Source organism: Lucilia sericata, unplaced genomic scaffold (genome assembly GCF_015586225.1).
Source record: "Lucilia sericata isolate MDLA Ls3-8-SP2 unplaced genomic scaffold, ASM1558622v1 Contig000422F_arrow, whole genome shotgun sequence".
In the NCBI taxonomy this organism is placed as follows: Eukaryota; Metazoa; Arthropoda; class Insecta; order Diptera; family Calliphoridae; genus Lucilia; species Lucilia sericata.
In genome coordinates this window covers 126,038-145,000 of record NW_023994439.1, presented here as the reverse complement: position 1 = coordinate 145,000, position 18,963 = coordinate 126,038, and the positions used below count along the sequence as shown (strand labels likewise).

Below are 18,963 nucleotides of genomic sequence, written 5' to 3'. Positions count from 1 at the left end.
AAGAATTTCGTTGCCTTTTCGATTATGTTTAAATTATTTAAAAATGGGCTTCGAAGGACCAGCTGCATTATGAGGGTTGCTGGGGATGCCTCCTAGGCTAGTCGTCGGTAGTGTTCTCGAAGGATGAAACGACCAACAATTTGATATAATTCTTTATTAATAATATATTCTCTCATTCCTATTTCAGAGTACTATTGGCCAAAGAAGCCTATCCGGAACGATGGGAAAGAGAAGTGGCTCCCATGGAATATCATGATAAGGAACGTCGTGAAAATTTTGATATTTGGCATGCAGATCTAGTCAATATAGCACAGTATCTAAGAGGACCCTGTAAATTGGGTGAACGTTTTTCCGAAGATCTCATTATGCAAGTTGTGGGTATATTGGAAGTAAATGCTTTTGAAGCGAAATCTTTGCAAGGATTTCCTCTCAGGGCATTATATCCCATAACTGGAATTCTATCACACAACTGTGTGCCCAATACAATGCGCAGTATATATCCCAGTGAAGATTATAGGTAGGATGTTAAATTTAAAGAAAAATTAAAGAAAATAAAACTAATTATGTTGTTGTTTACAAATAGAATACGTTTGCGTGCTATGGTCGATTTGGAACCGGGCCAGCAACTGCAACATTCTTACAGTTATACTTTGAATGGTACCAGCCAGAGACAGGAACATTTGAAAGCGGGTAAATTCTTTACTTGCGACTGCAAACGCTGTAAAGATCCCACTGAATTGGGCACTAATTTCAGCACTTTTAAATGTAGCAAATGTGAGGATGGTTGGCTTTTGTGGTCGGATCCTTTGGGTAAGCTGAAACATTATTATTTCATACATACAAATAAATCTAAATTAACTCAAAAAACTTTATATTATTTAGATCCCAACACCGAATGGAAATGTACATTGTGTGAATTTAAAACCTCTAGTGATGCTATACGTAGAGCTCTGGCCGTCATTCAAGCTGAAGTCGCCGAATTACAGGCCACCGAAATGTCTGCTACACGTTTACAGGAAACCGAAAAGTTATTGAAAAAATATCGTGTAGTTTTACATCCTTTACATTTTATTATGATTTCATTGAAACAAAATCTTATTGAAATGTATGGTCGTGTTAAGGAATATGAAATGGTCGAATTACCCGATATTTTACTCGAACGTAAAGAGGAATTATGTCGTCAAGTTTTACGTGTAATGAATGTTTTTGAACCAGGCCTGAGTCGTATGCGTGCCATGATTTTATATGAACTGCACGTGCCGGTTGTTTTATTGGCTAAAAGTGGTTTTATTGCAGAGGTTTTAACCGGTCGGAAGCTTAAGGAAAAACTTTCGGAGGCCATTGATATTTTAAAGGATTGTGTGGAAATTCTACAGCATGAAGATCCACAGTCACAAGAAGGTGTTTTGGGTCTGATAGCCAAACAGGCTATGGAACAGTTAACATTAAGTGTTGAAGGTTTGGGGGATTGTTAAAGTTTAAAATATTTAGTTTTATATTATAAAAGAGATGATACATAAGAATGAAATAAAGAAAAATTGGAAAAATAAATATGTATGTATGTATCTAGATATTTTTAAAATTGTGGAAAAATCACCTTTTTTCAAAATTTTGATCGATTCCGATTTTGTTCAACTCAGTTCTTGTTTAGTTCTAGTTCAGTTCTAGTTCAGTTCTAGTTCAGTTATAGTTCAGTTCTAGTTCAGTTCTAGTTCAGTTCTAGTTCAGTTCTAGTTCAGTTCTAGTTCAGTTCTAGTCCAGTTCTAGTCCAGTTCTAGTTCAGTTCTAGTTCAGTTCTAGTTCAGTTCTAGTTCAGTTCTAGTTCAGTTCTAGTTCAGTTCTAGTTCAGTTCTAGTTCAGTTCTAGTTCAGTTCTAGTTCAGTTCTAGTTCAGTTCTAGTTCAGTTCTAGTTCAGTTCTAGTTCAGTTCTAGTTCAGTTCTAGTTCAGTTCTAGTTCAGTTCTAGTTCAGTTCTAGTTCAGTTGTAGTTCAGTTTAGTTAGTTAGTCTGTTCTAGTTCTGTTCTAGTTCTGTTCTAGTTCTGTTCTAGTTCTGTTCTAGTTCTGTTCTAGTTCTGTTCTAGTTCTGTTCTAGTTCTGTTCTAGTTCTGTTCTAGTTCTGTTCTAGTTCTGTTCTAGTTCTGTTCTAGTTCTGTTCTAGTTCTGTTCTAGTTCTGTTCTAGTTCTGTTCTAGTTCTGTTCTAGTTCTGTTCTAGTTCTGTTCTAGTTCTGTTCTAGTTCTGTTCTAGTTCTGTTCTAGTTCTGTTCTAGTTCTGTTCTAGTTCTGTTCTAGTTCTGTTCTAGTTCTGTTCTAGTTCTGTTCTAGTTCTGTTCTAGTTCAGTTCTAGTTCTATTCTAGATCTGTTCTAGTTCTGTTCTAGTTCTGTTCTAGTTCTGTTCTAGTTCTGTTCTAGTTCTGTTCTAGTTCTGTTCTAGTTCTGTTCTAGTTCTGTTCTAGTTCTGTTTTAGTTCTGTTCTAGTTCTGTTCAAGTTCTGTTCAAGTTCTGTTCAAGTTCTGTTCTAGTTCTGTTCTAGTTCTGTTCTAGTTCTGTTCTAGTTCTGTTCTAGTTTTGTTCTAGTTCTGTCCTAGTTCTGTTCTAGTCTAGTTCTAGTTCAGACATAATAATATCACTTATTTTCGATTAAAAATAAAAAATGCTTTCTTTCGATGCTTACTTGTATTTCAAATATTCGGTTTAAATATATAATCCATTGATAGTTCAGTACAAATAACTCCCTTCTTTTTGGGTCTTTTTATTAAGGGCTCATTATCCTCATCATCTTCATTTGAATCGGAACTGTTGTTATACTTTTTATTCTTTGTCTTTTCCTCTTCGCATACTTCATTTTCAGTTTCGTAATCGTTATCATCTTCTTCATTATCATCATCAGCATCGTCATCTTCATCATCTGTATCTGTTTGCGCTTTACGTTTCTTTTTCTTGGGCGTCTTTCTTTTGGTGGATTTTTTACCTTTACTATTATTTGCCACTTTGGAAGTGCGATATTTATTCCAAAATTCAGCAGGTTGAGCATAGTCTACTAGGTTTGTAAAACGTTTAGCTAAGGCCTTACAAAAATCATCGAATGATTTGTCTATGCTATTATCATAGCTATGGATATTTTTATAAATGGTGGGTATAAATATTAAAGATTTTTCTAGAAGTGTAAGCTGCAAGGAAAGTAATGAAAAGGAAAATATTGAAATACGTTGTTTTAAAAGCATTTTTTAACCTTTTTTTTATAAAAATTAACTTTTTTGCTTTAAAATTACTAAAGTTTTTCAGTTTGGAAAATAATAATAACGGTTTTATCTTTACTTACCGCTTCAGGCATTGTTACTTCTCGTTTTCTCTTGCCTCTACCAACTCCCGTGCTCGAGGCTGTTTTATTTGCTGCACCTTTATTGTTTCCTTCAGGGTTGGCTTCAGTTAGTTCATTGATTTCAGCTAAAGCATCATCTTCGGGTTTTTCTGTTTCACTATTATCCGTAGTCAATTTTTGCTCCTTAGTTAGTTGGCATACTTTTTTGAGTATGTATAAAACATCTTTCACAAGGGCTATACCCTCGGGAGTTTTTATTAAGGGATCGTTTTTAGATTTTTCTAAAGAAAAGTTGGGAGGAAAAAAATTAAAAAAACTTATGGGATTTGTAACGATAAAAATAAATCTAAAACGAACATTTTACGGCTATTTATCATCCTTAAAAGTATAATTTTTACTTACCCGCTATAAGTTTCAGTTGTCCAAAATACAATATCATATTTATATCATCCATATCAGTCATTAGATGGCTATACAATTGTTGACGGTATTTACGTTGATTTTCGCCTTTCAAAGGTGATTTTATAAAAGCCTCCGAGAAGCTATCCAAGCCATCAAAATTCTTAAAAAAAAAATAAATAAATCACATTAACAACACCATTTTTCCAAACTCACTAAAAACACCTACCTTGTATTCATTGAAAACGAAAGGACACTCAATAAGACATTTTTGAAATAATGTGGAATTTTTTCTTTGCCAAAAATTCGGCAAAAAAGTCGCCTGCTCTAGCAGCTACATCTTCACTTTCATCCAGCAAAGTAGCCAATAAGGCTAGCAGTAAGGAACCTCTTAGTTTTAACTGATCCTGCAGTACAAGTTTTTCAAAACATTTAAAAGTTTCCATGCGATTTACTTCATACGGGGATTTTAGTTTGCGCAATACTCTACCCACTATACGTTCAACAATTTGAGTATGTTTTTTACACAAATCCGTTAAGGCCACTATAATAGTATTCACTATGGGTGGCCGGTCGTAGGTATTTAAAATATTAGCATATAAAGCACAAGTAGTGGAGGCCACACAACCATCTCTTAACGCTAAACGACCAGCAATTAAAATCATTGAATTGAAAAGTCTTTCATTTTCCAAATGCATTTCTGTTTCTTTAATCTTGCTGCATTCGTTCATGTATTTATGTATAAACGTGATGATAGTTTGATGGGGTCTAAAGCGAGTTTGTAAATTAACCTCTGAGTAGGCATATAGATGAGACATGAAGGTATTACGATTTTCGGGAAAGTTTTGAATACCAGTTAATATTTCATACTCTAAATGTTGATGTAAATCAGTTAACCAGACGATTTCTGGGCCTTGACTATGTTGCGTTTGGCTGGTTTTAGTTTTTCCAGTATTTTGTGACCGATTATCGATGAGTAGTAGAAAATCGAATGCTTTGCCTATAATTATGGGCAACATTTTGCCCTCTTTAAGTTGCGTAAGTAAATGGGTAAAGGCATGATTGAGGGCAGTATGAGAAAAATCTTTAATACAATTGGCGAGAACTTCCAGAGCTATCAGCATGTTTTGTTCTTTATTCCACTAATGTTAAAAAAAACAGAATTTTATTTTGTGGGAAATCATAACAGAAGTATTACGTACCGATTCCAATGTTATGAAATGATGGATTAAAGCATCTGGTTCTTTAATCTTGACTTTGTCACAGATAAAATTCAAAACAATCCAAGCTTCGGTGGAATTGGAGGTCAACAAATGAGATTCAATTATACTAACGATTTGGGAACTGAAAACACAAGTAAGTAAGTAAGTAAGTAAGTAAGTGCTGAATTCCAATCTTCTCTCAGAATTTCTAAATGACATCAAGTTTTCGAAATAATGTGTCCTTCATTTTGAAAAACGAAAAACTTTAGGTGATGGAAACCTACCTTATTATACGCTGTTGCAAAGCCAAATGGAAACAATTTTGCAAATAAAAACGTGATTGAGTGGACAGTAAAGTTCGTATTATAACCCAAGGCATAAAATGTTCAGCTTTATTGGTTTCTTCAATACTTTTCATGTTCATTAAGACCCTGTTACGAAAGCACTATTAAAACATTTATTTATTAATAAATATAACATAATCTACAGTATTTAAAAAAAATCAAAATACCTCCATAGCCACTTCAATATTTTTGGTATCTCCATCATGTAACATGGGTGTAATAACTTTACACCAAATCCATATAACTGGATAACAATTGGGATAGGATTCCAAAATAGCATCAACCGACAATAAAGTTTGTTTACGCACTAAGGCCGTAGGTTCCTCTACCAAACGTGATGTTTCCTTTTTTAAAACAAATAAATATTAAAAAAAAAATTCCAACAATTGCCTTTCCTTACCCACCTGTACAAAATTTGTATTAAATATTATTAAAGGATTTAATTTAACCAACTGTTCCATAAACATAATACCAGCTCTTCTTATATACGACAAAGGACTCTGATATATTTGTGTAAAAATATTAGATGGTAAATTAAGAAAAGCTAATTCTATTATACCATGACCCTCAAAAGTGTATTCAGCTTTTTGACTATTCGGCTTCTCATAACGTATTTCATTTTTACGTACTCTCGGTTCATCCGGTAGTTGGACATTTGTATCACAAAATTGTGCATACTTTAAGCATTCGTTTAAAATTTTACGCGTATTAGGTGAACCCTTTGTCAAAGCCATATGTAAAGCTTGCACCGATTTCAATTTAATATTATTATTTTGATCTCGTAAACTATCTATTAGTTCTTTAATTAAATGTATTTCACGTGGTATAGCTGAAACTTCATGACGAAACATTTGCCAATCCACCTGGGACTCTAATTGTAAAATTTTCGACATTAAATCTATCGCTCGAGATCTTATCATGACCTCATCGGCATATACAGCCTCGCATAGAAACTCCACACATGATTCGTTACATTTTGTAAATAAAGCAGCATCATATTTAGCCGCATATTCTAAAGCCTTTTGTGTTTGTTCAGTTTTCCATGTTCTAATAGGATTTGTTACAATACATTCAATATAGAACTTTAAAACTTTTACCAATAAACGTGGATATTTAGATATCGATTTGATAAACCAATCGGAGATGTGTTCACAATCGGAATTTATACTTGTTTGATTGTTTGATTTCGGTTTAGCTGGATATGTATGAAGGAAGACGGTCATATTCATAAGTTTCATGAGAGTCTGTTCAGGTTCCCCATTGTGGGCATTAATCATTTCTTCGTATATTTCAAAACATTTAAATGTAAGTTAGCAGCATCTATATATAAAATTTGAAAAAATTAAAAATATTTCAATAGTTTTGTTTTAGTCCAGTTTAGTTCAGCTCTAGTTCAGTTCTAGTTCATTTCTAGTTCATTTCTAGTTCATTTCTAGTTCAGTTCTAGTTCAGTTCTAGTTCAGTTCTAGTTCAGTTCTAGTTCAGTTCTAGTTCAGTTCTAGTTCAGTTCTAGTTCAGTTCTAGTTCAGTTCTAGTTCAGTTCTAGTTCAGTTCTAGTCTAGTTCAGTTCTAGTTCAGTTCTAGTTCAGTTCTAGTTCAGTTCTATTTCAGTTCTAGTTCAGTTCTAGTTCAGTTCTAGTTCAGTTCTAGTTCTAGTTCAGTTCTAGTTCAGTTCTAGTTCAGTTCTAGTTCAGTTCTAGTTCAGTTCTAGTTCAGTTCTAGTTCAGTTCTAGTTCAGTTCTAGTTCAGTTCTAGTTCAGTTCTAGTTCAGTTCTAGTTCAGTTCTAGTTCAGTTCTAGTTCTAGTTCAGTTCTAGTTCTAGTTCAGTTCTAGTTCAGTTCTAGTTCAGTTCTAGTTCAGTTCTAGTTCAGTTCTAGTTCAGTTCTAGTTCAGTTCTAGTTCAGTTCTAGTTCAGTTCTAGTTCTAGTTCAGTCTAGTTCAGTTCTAGTTCAGTTCTAGTTCAGTTCTAGTTCAGTTCTAGTTCAGTTCTAGTTCAGTTCTAGTTCAGTTCTAGTTCAGTTCTAGTTCAGTTCTAGTTCAGTTCTAGTTCAGTTCTAGTTCAGTTCTAGTTCAGTTCTAGTTCAGTTCTAGTTCAGTTCTAGTTCAGTTCTAGTTCAGTTCTAGTTCAGTTCCAGTTCAGTTCTAGTTCAGTTCTAGTTCAGTTCTAGTTCAGTTCTAGTTCAGTTCTAGTTCAGTTCTAGTTCAGTTCTAGTTCAGTTCTACTTCAGTTCTAGTTCAGTTCTAGTTCAGTTCTAGTTCAGTTCTAGTTCAGTTCTAGTTCAGTTCTAGTGCAGTTCTAGTTCAGTTCTAGTTCAGTTCTAGTTCAGTTCTAGTTCAGTTCTAGTTCAGTTCTAGTTCAGTTCTAGTTCAGTTCTAGTTCAGTTCTAGTTCAGTTCTAGTTCAGTTCTAGTTCAGTTCTAGTTCAGTTCTAGTTCAGTTCTAGTTCAGTTCTAGTTCAGTTCTAGTGCAGTTCTAGTTCAGTTCTAGTTCAGTTCTAGTTCAGTTCTAGTTCAGTTCTAGTTCAGTTCTAGTTCAGTTCTAGTTCAGTTCTAGTTCAGTTCTAGTTAAGTTCTAGTTCAGTTCTAGTTCAGTTCTAGTTCAGTTCTAGTTCAGTTCTAGTTCAGTTCTAGTTCAGTCTAGTTCGTTCTAGTTCAGTTCTAGTTCAGTTCTAGTTCAGTTCTAGTTCAGTTCTAGTTCCAGTTCTAGTTCAGTTCTGTTCAGTTCTAGTTCAGTTCTAGTTCAGTTCTAGTTCAGTTCTAGTTTCAGTTCTAGTTCAGTTTCTAGTTCAGTTCTAGTTCAGTTCTAGTTCAGTTCTAGTTCAGTTCTAGTTCAGTTCTAGTTCAGTTCTAGTTCAGTTCTAGTTCTAGTTCTAGTTCAGTTCTAGTTCAGTTCTAGTTCAGTTCTAGTTCTAGTTCAGTTCTAGTTCAGTTCTAGTTCAGTTCTAGTTCAGTTCTAGTTCAGTTTCTAGTTCAGTTCTAGTTCAGTTCTAGTTCAGTTCTAGTTCAGTTCTAGTTCAGTTCTAGTTCAGTTCTAGTTCAGTTCTAGTTCAGTTCTAGTTCAGTTCAGTAGTTCTAGTTCAAGTTTCAGTTCTAGTTCAGTTCTAGTTCAGTTCAGTTCAGTTCTAGTTCAGGTTCTAGTTCAGTTCTAGTTCAGTTTCTAGTTCAGTTCTAGTTCAGTTCTAGTTCAGTTCTAGTTCAGTTCTAGTTCAGTTTCTAGTTCAGTTTCTAGTTTCAGTTCTAGTTTCAGTTCTAGTTCATGTTCTAGTTCAGTTCTAGTTCAGTTCTAGTTCAGTTCTAGTGCGAGTTCAGTTCTAGTTCTAGTTCAGTTCTAGTTCAGTTTCTAGTTCAGTTCCTAGTTCAGTTCTAGTTCAGTTCTAGTTCAGTTCTAGTTCAGTTCTAGTTCAGTTCTAGTTCATTCTAGTTCAGTTCTAGTTCAGTTCTAGTTCAGTTTCTAGTTCAGTTCTAGTTCAAGTTCTAGTTCAGTTCTAGTTCAGTTTCTAGTTCAGTTCTAGTTCAGTTCTAGTTCAGTTCTAGTTCAGTTCTAGTTCAGTTCTAGTTCGTTCGAGTTCAGTTCTAGTTCAGTTCTAGTTCAGTTCTAGTTCAGTTCTAGTTCAGTTCTAGTTCAGTTCTAGTTCTAGTTCAGTTCTAGTCTAGTTCAGTTCTAGTTCAGTTCTAGTTCAGTTCTAGTTCAGTTCTATTTCAGTTCTAGTTCAGTTCTAGTTCAGTTCTAGTTCAGTTCTAGTTCAGTTCTAGTTCAGTTCTAGTTCAGTTCTAGTTCAGTTCTAGTTCAGTTCTAGTTCAGTTCTAGTTCAGTTCTAGTTCAGTTCTAGTTCAGTTCTAGTTCAGTTCTAGTTCAGTTCTAGTTCAGTTCTAGTTCAGTTCTAGTTCAGTTCTAGTTCAGTTCTAGGTCAGTTCTAGTTCAGTTCTAGTTCAGTCTAGTTTAGTTCATTTTAGTTCAGTTCTAGTTCAGATTTAGTTCAGTTCTAGTTCAGTTAATCTAATTAATCGATTTATTTAATAAATTTTAGTTATCCTACAACTAACGTTACGTTACGTATTTACTAAAATTGCTTTAAATATAATTTAAAATTAACCACTTTTTTAAAACATGTTTTTTTTATCTGGCAGTTCCATTCAGTGAATATAAACAGCTGATCAATTAAACTATTTCTGTTGTCAATTTTGTTGCACAAAAACACATACAATCATTTCACAACGCGAACGAAGTCTATAATTTTCGATTTTTATATAAAAAAGTTATATTGAAATAAATAAAAAGATAAAAAAACGAAAAATGCGGTTATTATTAACTAACTTTGGTAAAAACAAGCAATTAAAGCCACTGCTTCAGTTACTGGCAACCAGGGCATTCAGTGGCTCACCAGTGGTAACAGCACCTACAACATCCGCCGAACACTATGATATAATTATAGGTGGTGGAGGCTTGGTAGGCACAACATTGGCTGCCGCTTTAGCAACAAATAAAACAATGGCCGATAAAAAAGTATTGTTATTGGAAGGAGCACCACCATTTAAAGGATTCAGCACAAGCCAGCCATATGGAAACCGTGTGTCCGCTATAAATAAAAACAGCATTGCTCTATTCGAATCTATTGGAGCTTGGGAACGTATGCTGAATGCTAGAGTTAAGCCGGTCAAACAAATGCAAGTATGGGAATCGAATAGTGAGGCATTAATACAATTTCAACATGACCATTTTGCCCAAGATGTGGCTTGCATAGTCGAAAATGATTTAATGCTGGATGCGGTATATAGTCAATTAAAAGATGCTGCGCCTAATGTATTAGTGCGAAATTTGTCTCGCATTTCGGAGGTAAAATTGCCCTCCGACACGGGCAAAGGAGTTTCTGAGGTTACATTACAAAGTGGTGAAAAATTTACCTGTGAATTAATAATTGGAGCCGATGGTGCTAATTCTTTGGTACGCAAGCAAATGGGTGTTGATGTTTTCAGTTTAAACTATGAGCGCATGGGATTAGTGGCAACGTTGGAGTTAAGTGAAGCTGCAGACAATTCAGTAGCCTGGCAACGTTTTATACCCACAGGACCTGTGGCAATGTTACCTTTAACCGACAAACTTAGCTCTTTGGTATGGAGCACCACAATTCCTCATGCCAAGGAGTTGCTTAACATGTCACCTCAGGAATTTATTGATGCTTTAAATGAGGCTTTCTGTAAGGAATTTCCAAAAAGTGATTTAACGGACAAGGCACTAAGTACTTTAAATTCCATAATGGGTCGTAGCTCTGCAACAATAAGACAATATCCTCCCCGTGTAAGTGGTGTTTTCGAGAAATCGCGAGCCACCTTCCCATTGGGTTTCTTACATGCCTCTTCGTACGTTTGTACTGGTGCTGCTCTTATAGGAGATGCTGCCCATCGCATACATCCATTGGCCGGCCAAGGTGTTAATTTAGGTTTCAGTGATGTAGGCTATTTAATTGAAACTTTAGCTGAGGCTGCCTACGCCGGTGCCAAGTTGGGCGATAAACAATATTTAATGAAATACGAACAGAAATGTTTAAAGAAAAACGTACCCATACTAGTGGGTGTTCATGGATTACATACCCTCTATTCAACTACCCTAACTCCGGTAGTACTTTTACGTAGTTTGGGTTTACAATTAACTCATAATATACCACAAATTAAAGATATTTTCATGAAGAGAGCAATGGGCTAAGAGGAGTACGTTAAAAGTTTATTATTCACAAAGTTCGTAAAACATTTATAAAATTATTTTGTAATTTAATATTTTTGTTATTAAAAAAAGAATAAAATTCTTCTAAAAATCTAGTAGTATTGTATTAATCTGGTGATGTTCAATAATAACGATTTATTTAATGAACGAGAATTAACAATTGTTGTCAGTTCTAATTCAATTACAGTTCAGTTATAGTACAATTCTAATTAAGTTTTAGTTCAGTTCTAGTTAAGCTTTAGTTCAGTTTTAGACCAGTTGTAGTTTAGTTCTAATTCAGTTTTAGATCAGTTCCAGTTTTGTCCTAGTCCAGTTTTAGATCAGTCAAGTTTAGTTCTATTTTAGTTTTAGATCGGTTATAGTTCAGATCAAGATCATTAGTTCTAGTTCAATTGTAATTCTGTTCTAGTCCAGTATTAGTTCAAATCTACTTCAGTTCCTTATAACTTCTAGTATAGATCTTATTAAATTCTAATTCAGTTCTACTTTAATTTTGCATCATTATTAGTTCAGTTCTATTTAAATTTTTGATCAGCTCCGCTTCAGTATCAAACCATAAATTGTTCATACTTACACGTATTAGCATACCCCCTTTCATGATTTAAATATTGTATATCAATCAATTTCTTCAATATTACATCCCTTGCTTCCTTGTGTTCGCTGAAGTGGACATAACGTAGCACCAATTTCAAATCATCACACAATGTCGTAAATTGTAACCATATTTGTATGGGTTCATTGCGTGACATACGCGATAAAACATTTGGATTCTGTATACGTTCTATTAAAGTAAACACCTGTACACAATGTTTAATGATTTCCTCTTCGAATATGTGAAAGCCCTTGGCACCCGGTATGGTAAGTGATAGAAAATAAGCATTAACTGCTAATATTGAAAGTTTTATGTAAACCTGTGACGTGCCATCGATTTGTATTAATGCTGCCAAGGTATAGATGAAAGCCAAATAACCATCCCTGGGAGCTACCTTAACAACTTGATCCCAACAGTCGAAAGTGTTGTCGTAACTGGTTTCGCTTTCGCTACGTAGACTACGTAATGTGGCACATAATTCCATCAATGTGGAGACAATTTGATCATCTAATTCTGCACGTTGCACCAAAGGAATGCCAATAAATTTCAGCATGGCTTCGTTAAGTTGTCCCTCTGTGTTGTTGTGCGGTGTTACTTTATTTTGTTGTACATTTTCTAGTATTTCTTCGATTTCCTCCCACACTAAATTCACTACAAAGTATTCATTTAACTTTTTAAATATTTTTATTAATTCACTCATGTTTTTGTTTTTCTTTCGACTTCTTTTAAAGAACGCGCTGCAATTCAACCGGTCCAACAAATGCAGGGAAATAAATGTAAACAAAATTATTGCATTTTTTGCTTTATCCAAGGCGAATTCACATAAGGTGATAGCCAAGATCAAGGTATATTAATTATAAGGTAGTTTTACAAATTAGAGTTTGACAGTATGCCTCCCAAAGTATGTATGTATATTAATATATCTTGCCTACATATGTATATCCATAAGTGCGTGCATGCTGTCAAACTCCATATAAAAAATGTATTAGAAAACAAAATCAGCTGTTAACACTTAACACTACCTTATAAGTTATAACCATGGCGAAACTAATAAGGTGAAGTCATTTCAACAGCTGATTGTTTTTTTGTTCATGGAAATTTAGCCCGACGCTGTCAAACTCCATATAAAAAAAATCTCTCTCAAAACCGACGCTGTCAAACTCCATATATAAAAAATTTAATGAATTCGCAAAATGAAATGACTTCACCTTATAATCTATTCGCCTTGGTTATAACTAATATACCAAGGCGAATAGATTATAAGGTGAAGTCATTTTATGTTGCGGCGAATTCATTAAATATTTTTATATAGAGTTTGACAGCATCGGGCTAAATTTTAATGAACAAAAAACAATCAGCTGTTGAAATGACTTCCCCTTATTAATTTCGCCATGTAATATACCTTGCTGGTGGCTAAGGAGGTCGTAATTCTTCAACAACAAAATTTTCTATTTATTTTGTTTTTGCATTGGTTTACACCAAGGCGAGTTCACATAAGGTAATACCACCTTCAATTATAATTATTATAACATCTTTTTTGGCTATACATGTATCTATTTTCGTATACTTAGTATGTATACATATATAGCCAAAAGTACAACAATAATCATAATACATACAAAAATTCAAATTAATGAAAATTTGTTGTAAAATTTGTATATTTGAACAGAAATAATTATCAGCTGATTGAATAACACCACCTTATGTGAATTCGCCTTGGCTTTATCTTAAGGATAAATTTTAATAAGATTTTAGACAATCGCATGTTCTTTTTGATTAATAAAATTGTTGATGGTTTATATAAGAAACTGTGTGTAATAAACCTAAAATAAATGATTAATATATTTATGAATTGGGTAAAGTTTTCTTTAATTCAAATGTGTCATCTCTAATAATTTGACATTACTACTTAACAACAGATGACACTAGCGGTTAGGAACAATGATGCCAATTTAGAAATAAAGTTTACATTTTTGAAAACACATTATTTTTATTAAGCATAGATTTTTATATGAAAATTTTTAAATCTTTAAATAAGTGTCTCATTAAACAATTTTCCAATTTAATATACATACAAGAAATAGCAAAGACAATGTTAATTTAAATCGCTTAAATATGGGGTTAAGATGAGTGATTTCTCACGCTTTATTAATTTCAAAAATGTCAAATTTCAATTAAAAATCTCTGAATTACCAGCACTGGTCACAGAGAGTGTGAGAATTTATTTAGCTGACGTGACAGAGAGAGTAAACCGAAATAAGTGAAAATTTTTTTAAAAGGAAAATTTGGGAAAATATCAATTAAAATAAAATATGTACTAAATAAAACACGAAAATAAACAATAATTGTTACAGGCTTCAAACTAAAATATAAACGATTGAATGAAGAAGAAAACAATACGGCGTTTTCAAAGATAAAATAAAAAGTTATTATAACACGAGAATAAGACAAACAACAGGCAAGGCAAACAGCACAAACTGCAGCAGCAACCAGAAGAAGAGCAGTACTTTGGCTAAAGAAAAAGTGGAGCAAATTATATTACAAATTTCGAAACAATAAAAAGAAGAAGAAAACAGCACCTATAAACGCAGCTGGAGCACAATATTAAACAAAAATGCTAATGAAATTTTAAAAATATTTAAAACAAAAAATTCAAAACAAACCCAAAATTTTGTACAGTGAACTTGAAGTGACACCAGGCGGCGACTACATCAATGAAAATAAAGTGCTGGAGATTGTGTGGCTAGAACAACGTTATTTGAATATAGGGGAAGCTATTGGTTAAAGGTGAAATTGAACAATAATACAACAACTAAAGGCTCACATTTGTATTACGTTTGTTTTGTGTAAAATAAACAAAAAAGAAGAAAAAATATTTACTTGCATATACACACGTACAACAATTGCTCTTTTCAACAATAATTATTTTTTGAATAGAAACACAAAAAATAAAGAAGATCTGTTCAATATTTTAAAATTCAAGGCCAAAGATTTATAAACAAATTGCAAAAGCAAAACTAAACAAATAAATTCCAAGGTATCAGTAATAAGTGGAGAACTGTACAGGTAAGTAATACAAACTTGACTAACAGCAGCGTATATTTTTTTTCTAACGCAACTTATTTCTTTAAATTGTAGTATAATAAAATGTCATCTAACGAATCCACAGCAGAACTGGAATCTGTTCGGGAATCTCTACTAAGTAAACGTACATTAAGCGATAAAACTACAACAACAGCACTGGGCAATGGTTCATTAGTCTCGGAGACCAGTCCAGTTAATGGTAAATTACATAGCAGCAAATATGCTAGCAACGACAACAACATCACAACTACAGCTGCTGCTACATCTACCACCGGCACATTTATGAAACTTAAAACCTATCTTTTAGCTTTACGACCCTGGTCCCTGTCCGCCAGTTTAGTGCCCACACTATTGGGTTCTGCCTTGGCATTTCGCTCACAATGGTCGTCGGAGTTTTCATTTATAACATTTTTTCTAACCGCTTTTACAGCCGTTACGGTTCATTGTGCCGGTAATGTGGTGAATACATATTTTGATTTTATCAAAGGAATTGATAAACAAAAGGCTGATGATCGCACTCTAGTCGATCATATTTTATCAAAAGATGAGGTGAGTCAAGAAATTGAAAAAAATTATATTCTGTTTATACTATAATGTGTATACAAAGTATTTTTTGATTTATTTCGGAAAAAATAGTATGTGTGTGCTAAATTTTTTTTTTGGAAAATAATTCGCTTTTAAATTATATAGTCATTAATGGATGAAATTTTATATATAAGAGTGTGTTGTATTGGGAAGAAAATTATATATATTTATTGATTTATTGTTAATTTACTTAGAAATAGTATACAATTTTGGTTTTGTATACTATTAGAACTAAAAACGGAACTAAATCTAAAATAGTATTGAACTAGAAATTGAACAGAAATTATTTTCAAAATTTGTTATGTTCAAAATTAAAAATTTAAGAAAAAAATTATATTTTGAACAGCTATTATTCCTAAATATGTATGACTAAACTATTTCATTTCCCCTTTTGCAGGTTGTTTCTCTTGGTGCAATACTTTATATGGCCGGTTGTGTGGGTTTCATCTTTTTAGCCATCTTAAGTCCAGCTAAAATGGAACATTTAGCACTCATCTATTTTGGTGGCTTATCGTCAAGTTTCCTGTATACCGGTGGCATTGGTTTCAAATACATTGCATTAGGTGATTTAGTTATCTTAATACTATTCGGTCCCATATCTGTACTATTCGCATTCATGTCACAAACTGGTCATGTTGATTGGACAACCATCTATTATGCCATACCTTTGGCCCTTAACACAGAAGCTATTTTACACAGTAACAATACAAGAGATGCTGATAATGATCGCAAAGCTGGCATTGTGACTTTGGCCATTTTAATTGGTCGCACAGCATCGCATGTCTTATATGCACTACTCCTCTTTACACCTTACAGTGTTTTTGTGGTTTATGCTTTAAAATATTCATTATGGTTTCTATTGCCCTTGATTACGGTGCCACAAGCTTTTCGCATTGAGAAACAATTTCGTAATGAACAGACCATGAGTAAAGTGCCAAGACAGACGGCAAAATTGAATTTCTTTTTTGGTATTTTATATGTAGTAGCTTGTTGTTGTGCGTCCCAATTACCTACATTTACATATTCAAGGCACTGAAGTGTAAAAACTGAATAATAAAAAAAAAAAACAAATTCCCTTTTTTAAGCATTACAAACGATTTTCTAATCAGTTAATTTTTAAACATAATTCTTTTTAAAAATCAGTTTAACTTTTTTTTTTATTTTTTTAACGCGAATAAAAACTGTATAATTAAACGAAACAAAACTTTAAGTAAAACTATACGATAATATATAAACTAAACAAACAAAATAAGAATAATGTTACAAACAGAAAAAAAAAATCAATTTATACATACATTGATGAAATTAGTGAAAAAATTTAGGGAATTTTTTTTTTAATAAAACAAAATAAGAAAAAAAAAATAATACAAAAAAATACATATTGTATTGCATTAATGTAAGTTTTCCATTTAATCATCTGCTCATTTATAATTTATTTATAAGTTTCATTATTATTATTTTTATTTTATTAAAGATGTGACTTGTTGATACAAAAAAAAAAATAATAAAACCTTATTTTTTCTATTATTGAGAAGCTATTTTTGGTTAAAAATAGACGATTTCTTTTCAACTTCTACAATTTTCATTATTATTTATTACACATTTGGTTGCTAAACTAACAAATTCATCATTATTGTGCATAGAGTTAAGGCTTTATTCATGCTAATACTCTTACTTCATATTTATATTTCATTTCATTCTTATTTTATGTCTGCGAACAAATGTGTTGATGTTGTTTTTCATTATATACGAAATTAAGTACATATAATCTCATTTTTATTATAAAATAAAGTGAGTTGATGATAATGTATAGAATATTTAACATTATTTTGTTTTCTTAAAACTTAAGTAAGAACAAGTAAGAATTGTACAATTATAGCAAATTTTAAATGTTTATTTTTAGTTTGATTCATAGTTTTGAAAAAGTCAAATTATTGGCTTTATAATTAAGTTTTAACCTCTATTACATCCCGTTCCCTCTTTAAGATATCTTAACCTTAAGTTTAAAAGAACTGTAAAAACTTAAACGGTTTACTTTCACAGCTACGATCTAAAACAAGTAAGAAAGTATAGTCGGACGTGGCCGACCATATGATACCCTACACCAGTTATGAATATTAAATGTGATTTATTTTTCATAATAAAGCATTTATCTTCAATATTCCCTTGTTCCGATACATTTAGGCAATTTATGGATGAAAAACTAATTTTCTGAAAGAGGCTTTATATGGGGGCTAGGGGCAAATATGGACCAAGCCCGATAAAATTTTGTGAATATATTTATATTTACATAATATTTTATTGTGCTGAATTTCATCGCGATATTTGTTTTTATAAGTTAATTTGGGACATTCAAGTAATTTTCTGAAGGGGACTTTGTATGGGAACTAGGGTCAAATGGGGCCCGACCTTTATGAAATTTGGCAGGGTCATCAAGACTTCTATAAAACTTAGTTGTGCCGTATTTTATCAATATATCTGTATATTTAACATAATTATGAGCTCAGAAGCCCTTTTCGGGGGGTTCTGTTCTATGGGGGCCAGGTGAAATAATGGACCGATTTTAACCATTTTCAATAGGCTTCGTCCTTGGGTCAAATAAAACGTGCGTGCCAAATTTCATCCAATTATCTTGAAAATTGCGACCTGTACCTTGCGCACAAGGTTTACATGGACAGCCAGCCTGCCAGACGGACGGACGGACGGACATAGCTTAATCGACTCAGAACGATTCTAAGCCGATTGGTATACTTTAAGGTGGGTCTAGGACGAATATTTTTGTATGTTACAAACATCAGCACATATCCAATATACCCTCCCCACTAAAGTGGTGTAGGGTATAAATACTCATATTCGTTAAACATTGAAAAGAAGTAGAATAGTTTCTGCTTTTTCCTATGATTCCGTTTTTCGTTTGTTGCTTTGCTGAATGTAGAAACGTGATCGAAATGCAGAATAGAAGTGAGATTGAAGGATTTGTAAAAAACACACATAAGAAGTACCGGCACATTCTTAAGCATAAAGGTGAGACATTCAAACGGACGTATTAATATTGGCACAGGGATTCTAAAGCTACCAAAACCAAACGCTTTAATGGCAGATATGGATATTGATCATTTTTGATCGCACGAATCGCATAAAAAATGGAATAATAATATACTATCTTATACTATAACCAAAAAGTTTAGGCCAAACAGGATGGAAAAAGAATGACATAACTTCTAAAATTATCTCAGTCGCCACTAACCATCATTACAAGAGGCTGTGGTTGCTACGACAATTGGATCTTCGCTCCAGAACGACCTGAGTTATACTCAGCCAAAGATTGTCAACCCAGCGACAGCTGTATGAACCGAAAGTTTTTTCCCCAGGAAAGAACTATCGGCCACAGTACGAACTGTTACAACAAGGGGCTGCCTGTCATTGTACAGCAACACTTTTTAGAGCTTTTACCAAAAACCCCAAAAAAAGGCCAAGCAACTGAAATTAACTCATTCGAGACTAACCATCATTACTTGAGACTGCCTGTCATTGCTACAGCAACACTTAAACACCTGGACGAAGAAAGTAAATTTAACCCTTGACTGCCAGCGTGTTCAATGGAGTTCAAATTCCGAACGTTCACCACTCAAAATACTTGGGGGTTTGACAGCTCCTTCTCAGCTCGTGCCGCTACAATCACGCACAAATTGTAAAGTAGAAACAAGCCGACAGCACT

At 33.2% G+C, this 18,963-nt stretch overlaps 4 protein-coding genes across 5 annotated transcripts in view; 3 read left to right on the top strand and 1 right to left on the bottom strand.

Moving 5' to 3' along the window:
- LOC119604744 (SET domain-containing protein SmydA-8) overlaps positions 1-1,547 on the top strand; it is a 9,572-nt gene extending 8,025 nt beyond the window's left edge. The window contains exons 2-4 of one of the 2 annotated variants that reach the window (XM_037957551.1): positions 188-517; positions 584-810; positions 883-1,547. In XM_037957551.1, the coding sequence (XP_037813479.1) occupies positions 188-517; positions 584-810; positions 883-1,475 (1,150 nt within the window). In that variant the 3' untranslated portion in view covers positions 1,476-1,547. The remainder of the gene's footprint in view (positions 1-187; positions 518-583; positions 811-882) is intronic. The other variant, XM_037957552.1, reaches the window with a different exon arrangement.
- A 1,122-nt stretch (positions 1,548-2,669) lies between these two features.
- LOC119604742 lies at positions 2,670-12,357 on the bottom strand. The gene is given in 11 exon segments (XM_037957549.1): positions 2,670-3,169; positions 3,322-3,602; positions 3,724-3,883; positions 3,950-4,012; positions 4,014-4,862; positions 4,923-5,064; positions 5,207-5,367; positions 5,434-5,610; positions 5,671-6,569; positions 6,572-6,586; positions 11,559-12,357. Coding segments are annotated over 11 exon segments (3,954 nt in total). The 5' UTR covers positions 12,277-12,357; the 3' UTR covers positions 2,670-2,680.
- Positions 9,434-11,079, top strand: LOC119604743 (ubiquinone biosynthesis monooxygenase COQ6, mitochondrial). Its single transcript, XM_037957550.1, has one exon. The coding sequence runs from the start codon at positions 9,560-9,562 to the stop codon at positions 10,964-10,966; it is 1,407 nt and encodes a 468-aa protein (XP_037813478.1). The 5' UTR covers positions 9,434-9,559; the 3' UTR covers positions 10,967-11,079.
- A 1,424-nt stretch (positions 12,358-13,781) lies between the features above and the next one.
- On the top strand, positions 13,782-16,312 carry LOC119604741 (ubiA prenyltransferase domain-containing protein 1 homolog). The gene is made up of 3 exons (XM_037957548.1): positions 13,782-14,642; positions 14,715-15,209; positions 15,643-16,312. Exons 2-3 carry the CDS (start codon positions 14,724-14,726, stop codon positions 16,279-16,281), a joined length of 1,125 nt encoding a protein of 374 aa, XP_037813476.1. The 5' UTR covers positions 13,782-14,642; positions 14,715-14,723; the 3' UTR covers positions 16,282-16,312.
- The last annotated feature ends 2,651 nt before the right edge of the window (positions 16,313-18,963 follow it).

Bases quoted from the DNA above. Each gene is read 5' to 3' on its own strand.
- LOC119604743 (XM_037957550.1), top strand. From the start codon at position 9,560: ATGCGGTTATTATTAACTAACTTTGGTAAAAACAAGCAATTAAAGCCA.
- LOC119604741 (XM_037957548.1), top strand. From the start codon at position 14,724: ATGTCATCTAACGAATCCACAGCAGAACTGGAATCTGTTCGGGAATCT. The intron at 15,210-15,642 runs GTGAGTCAAGAA...CCCCTTTTGCAG, and splicing joins ATATTTTATCAAAAGATGAG to GTTGTTTCTCTTGGTGCAAT.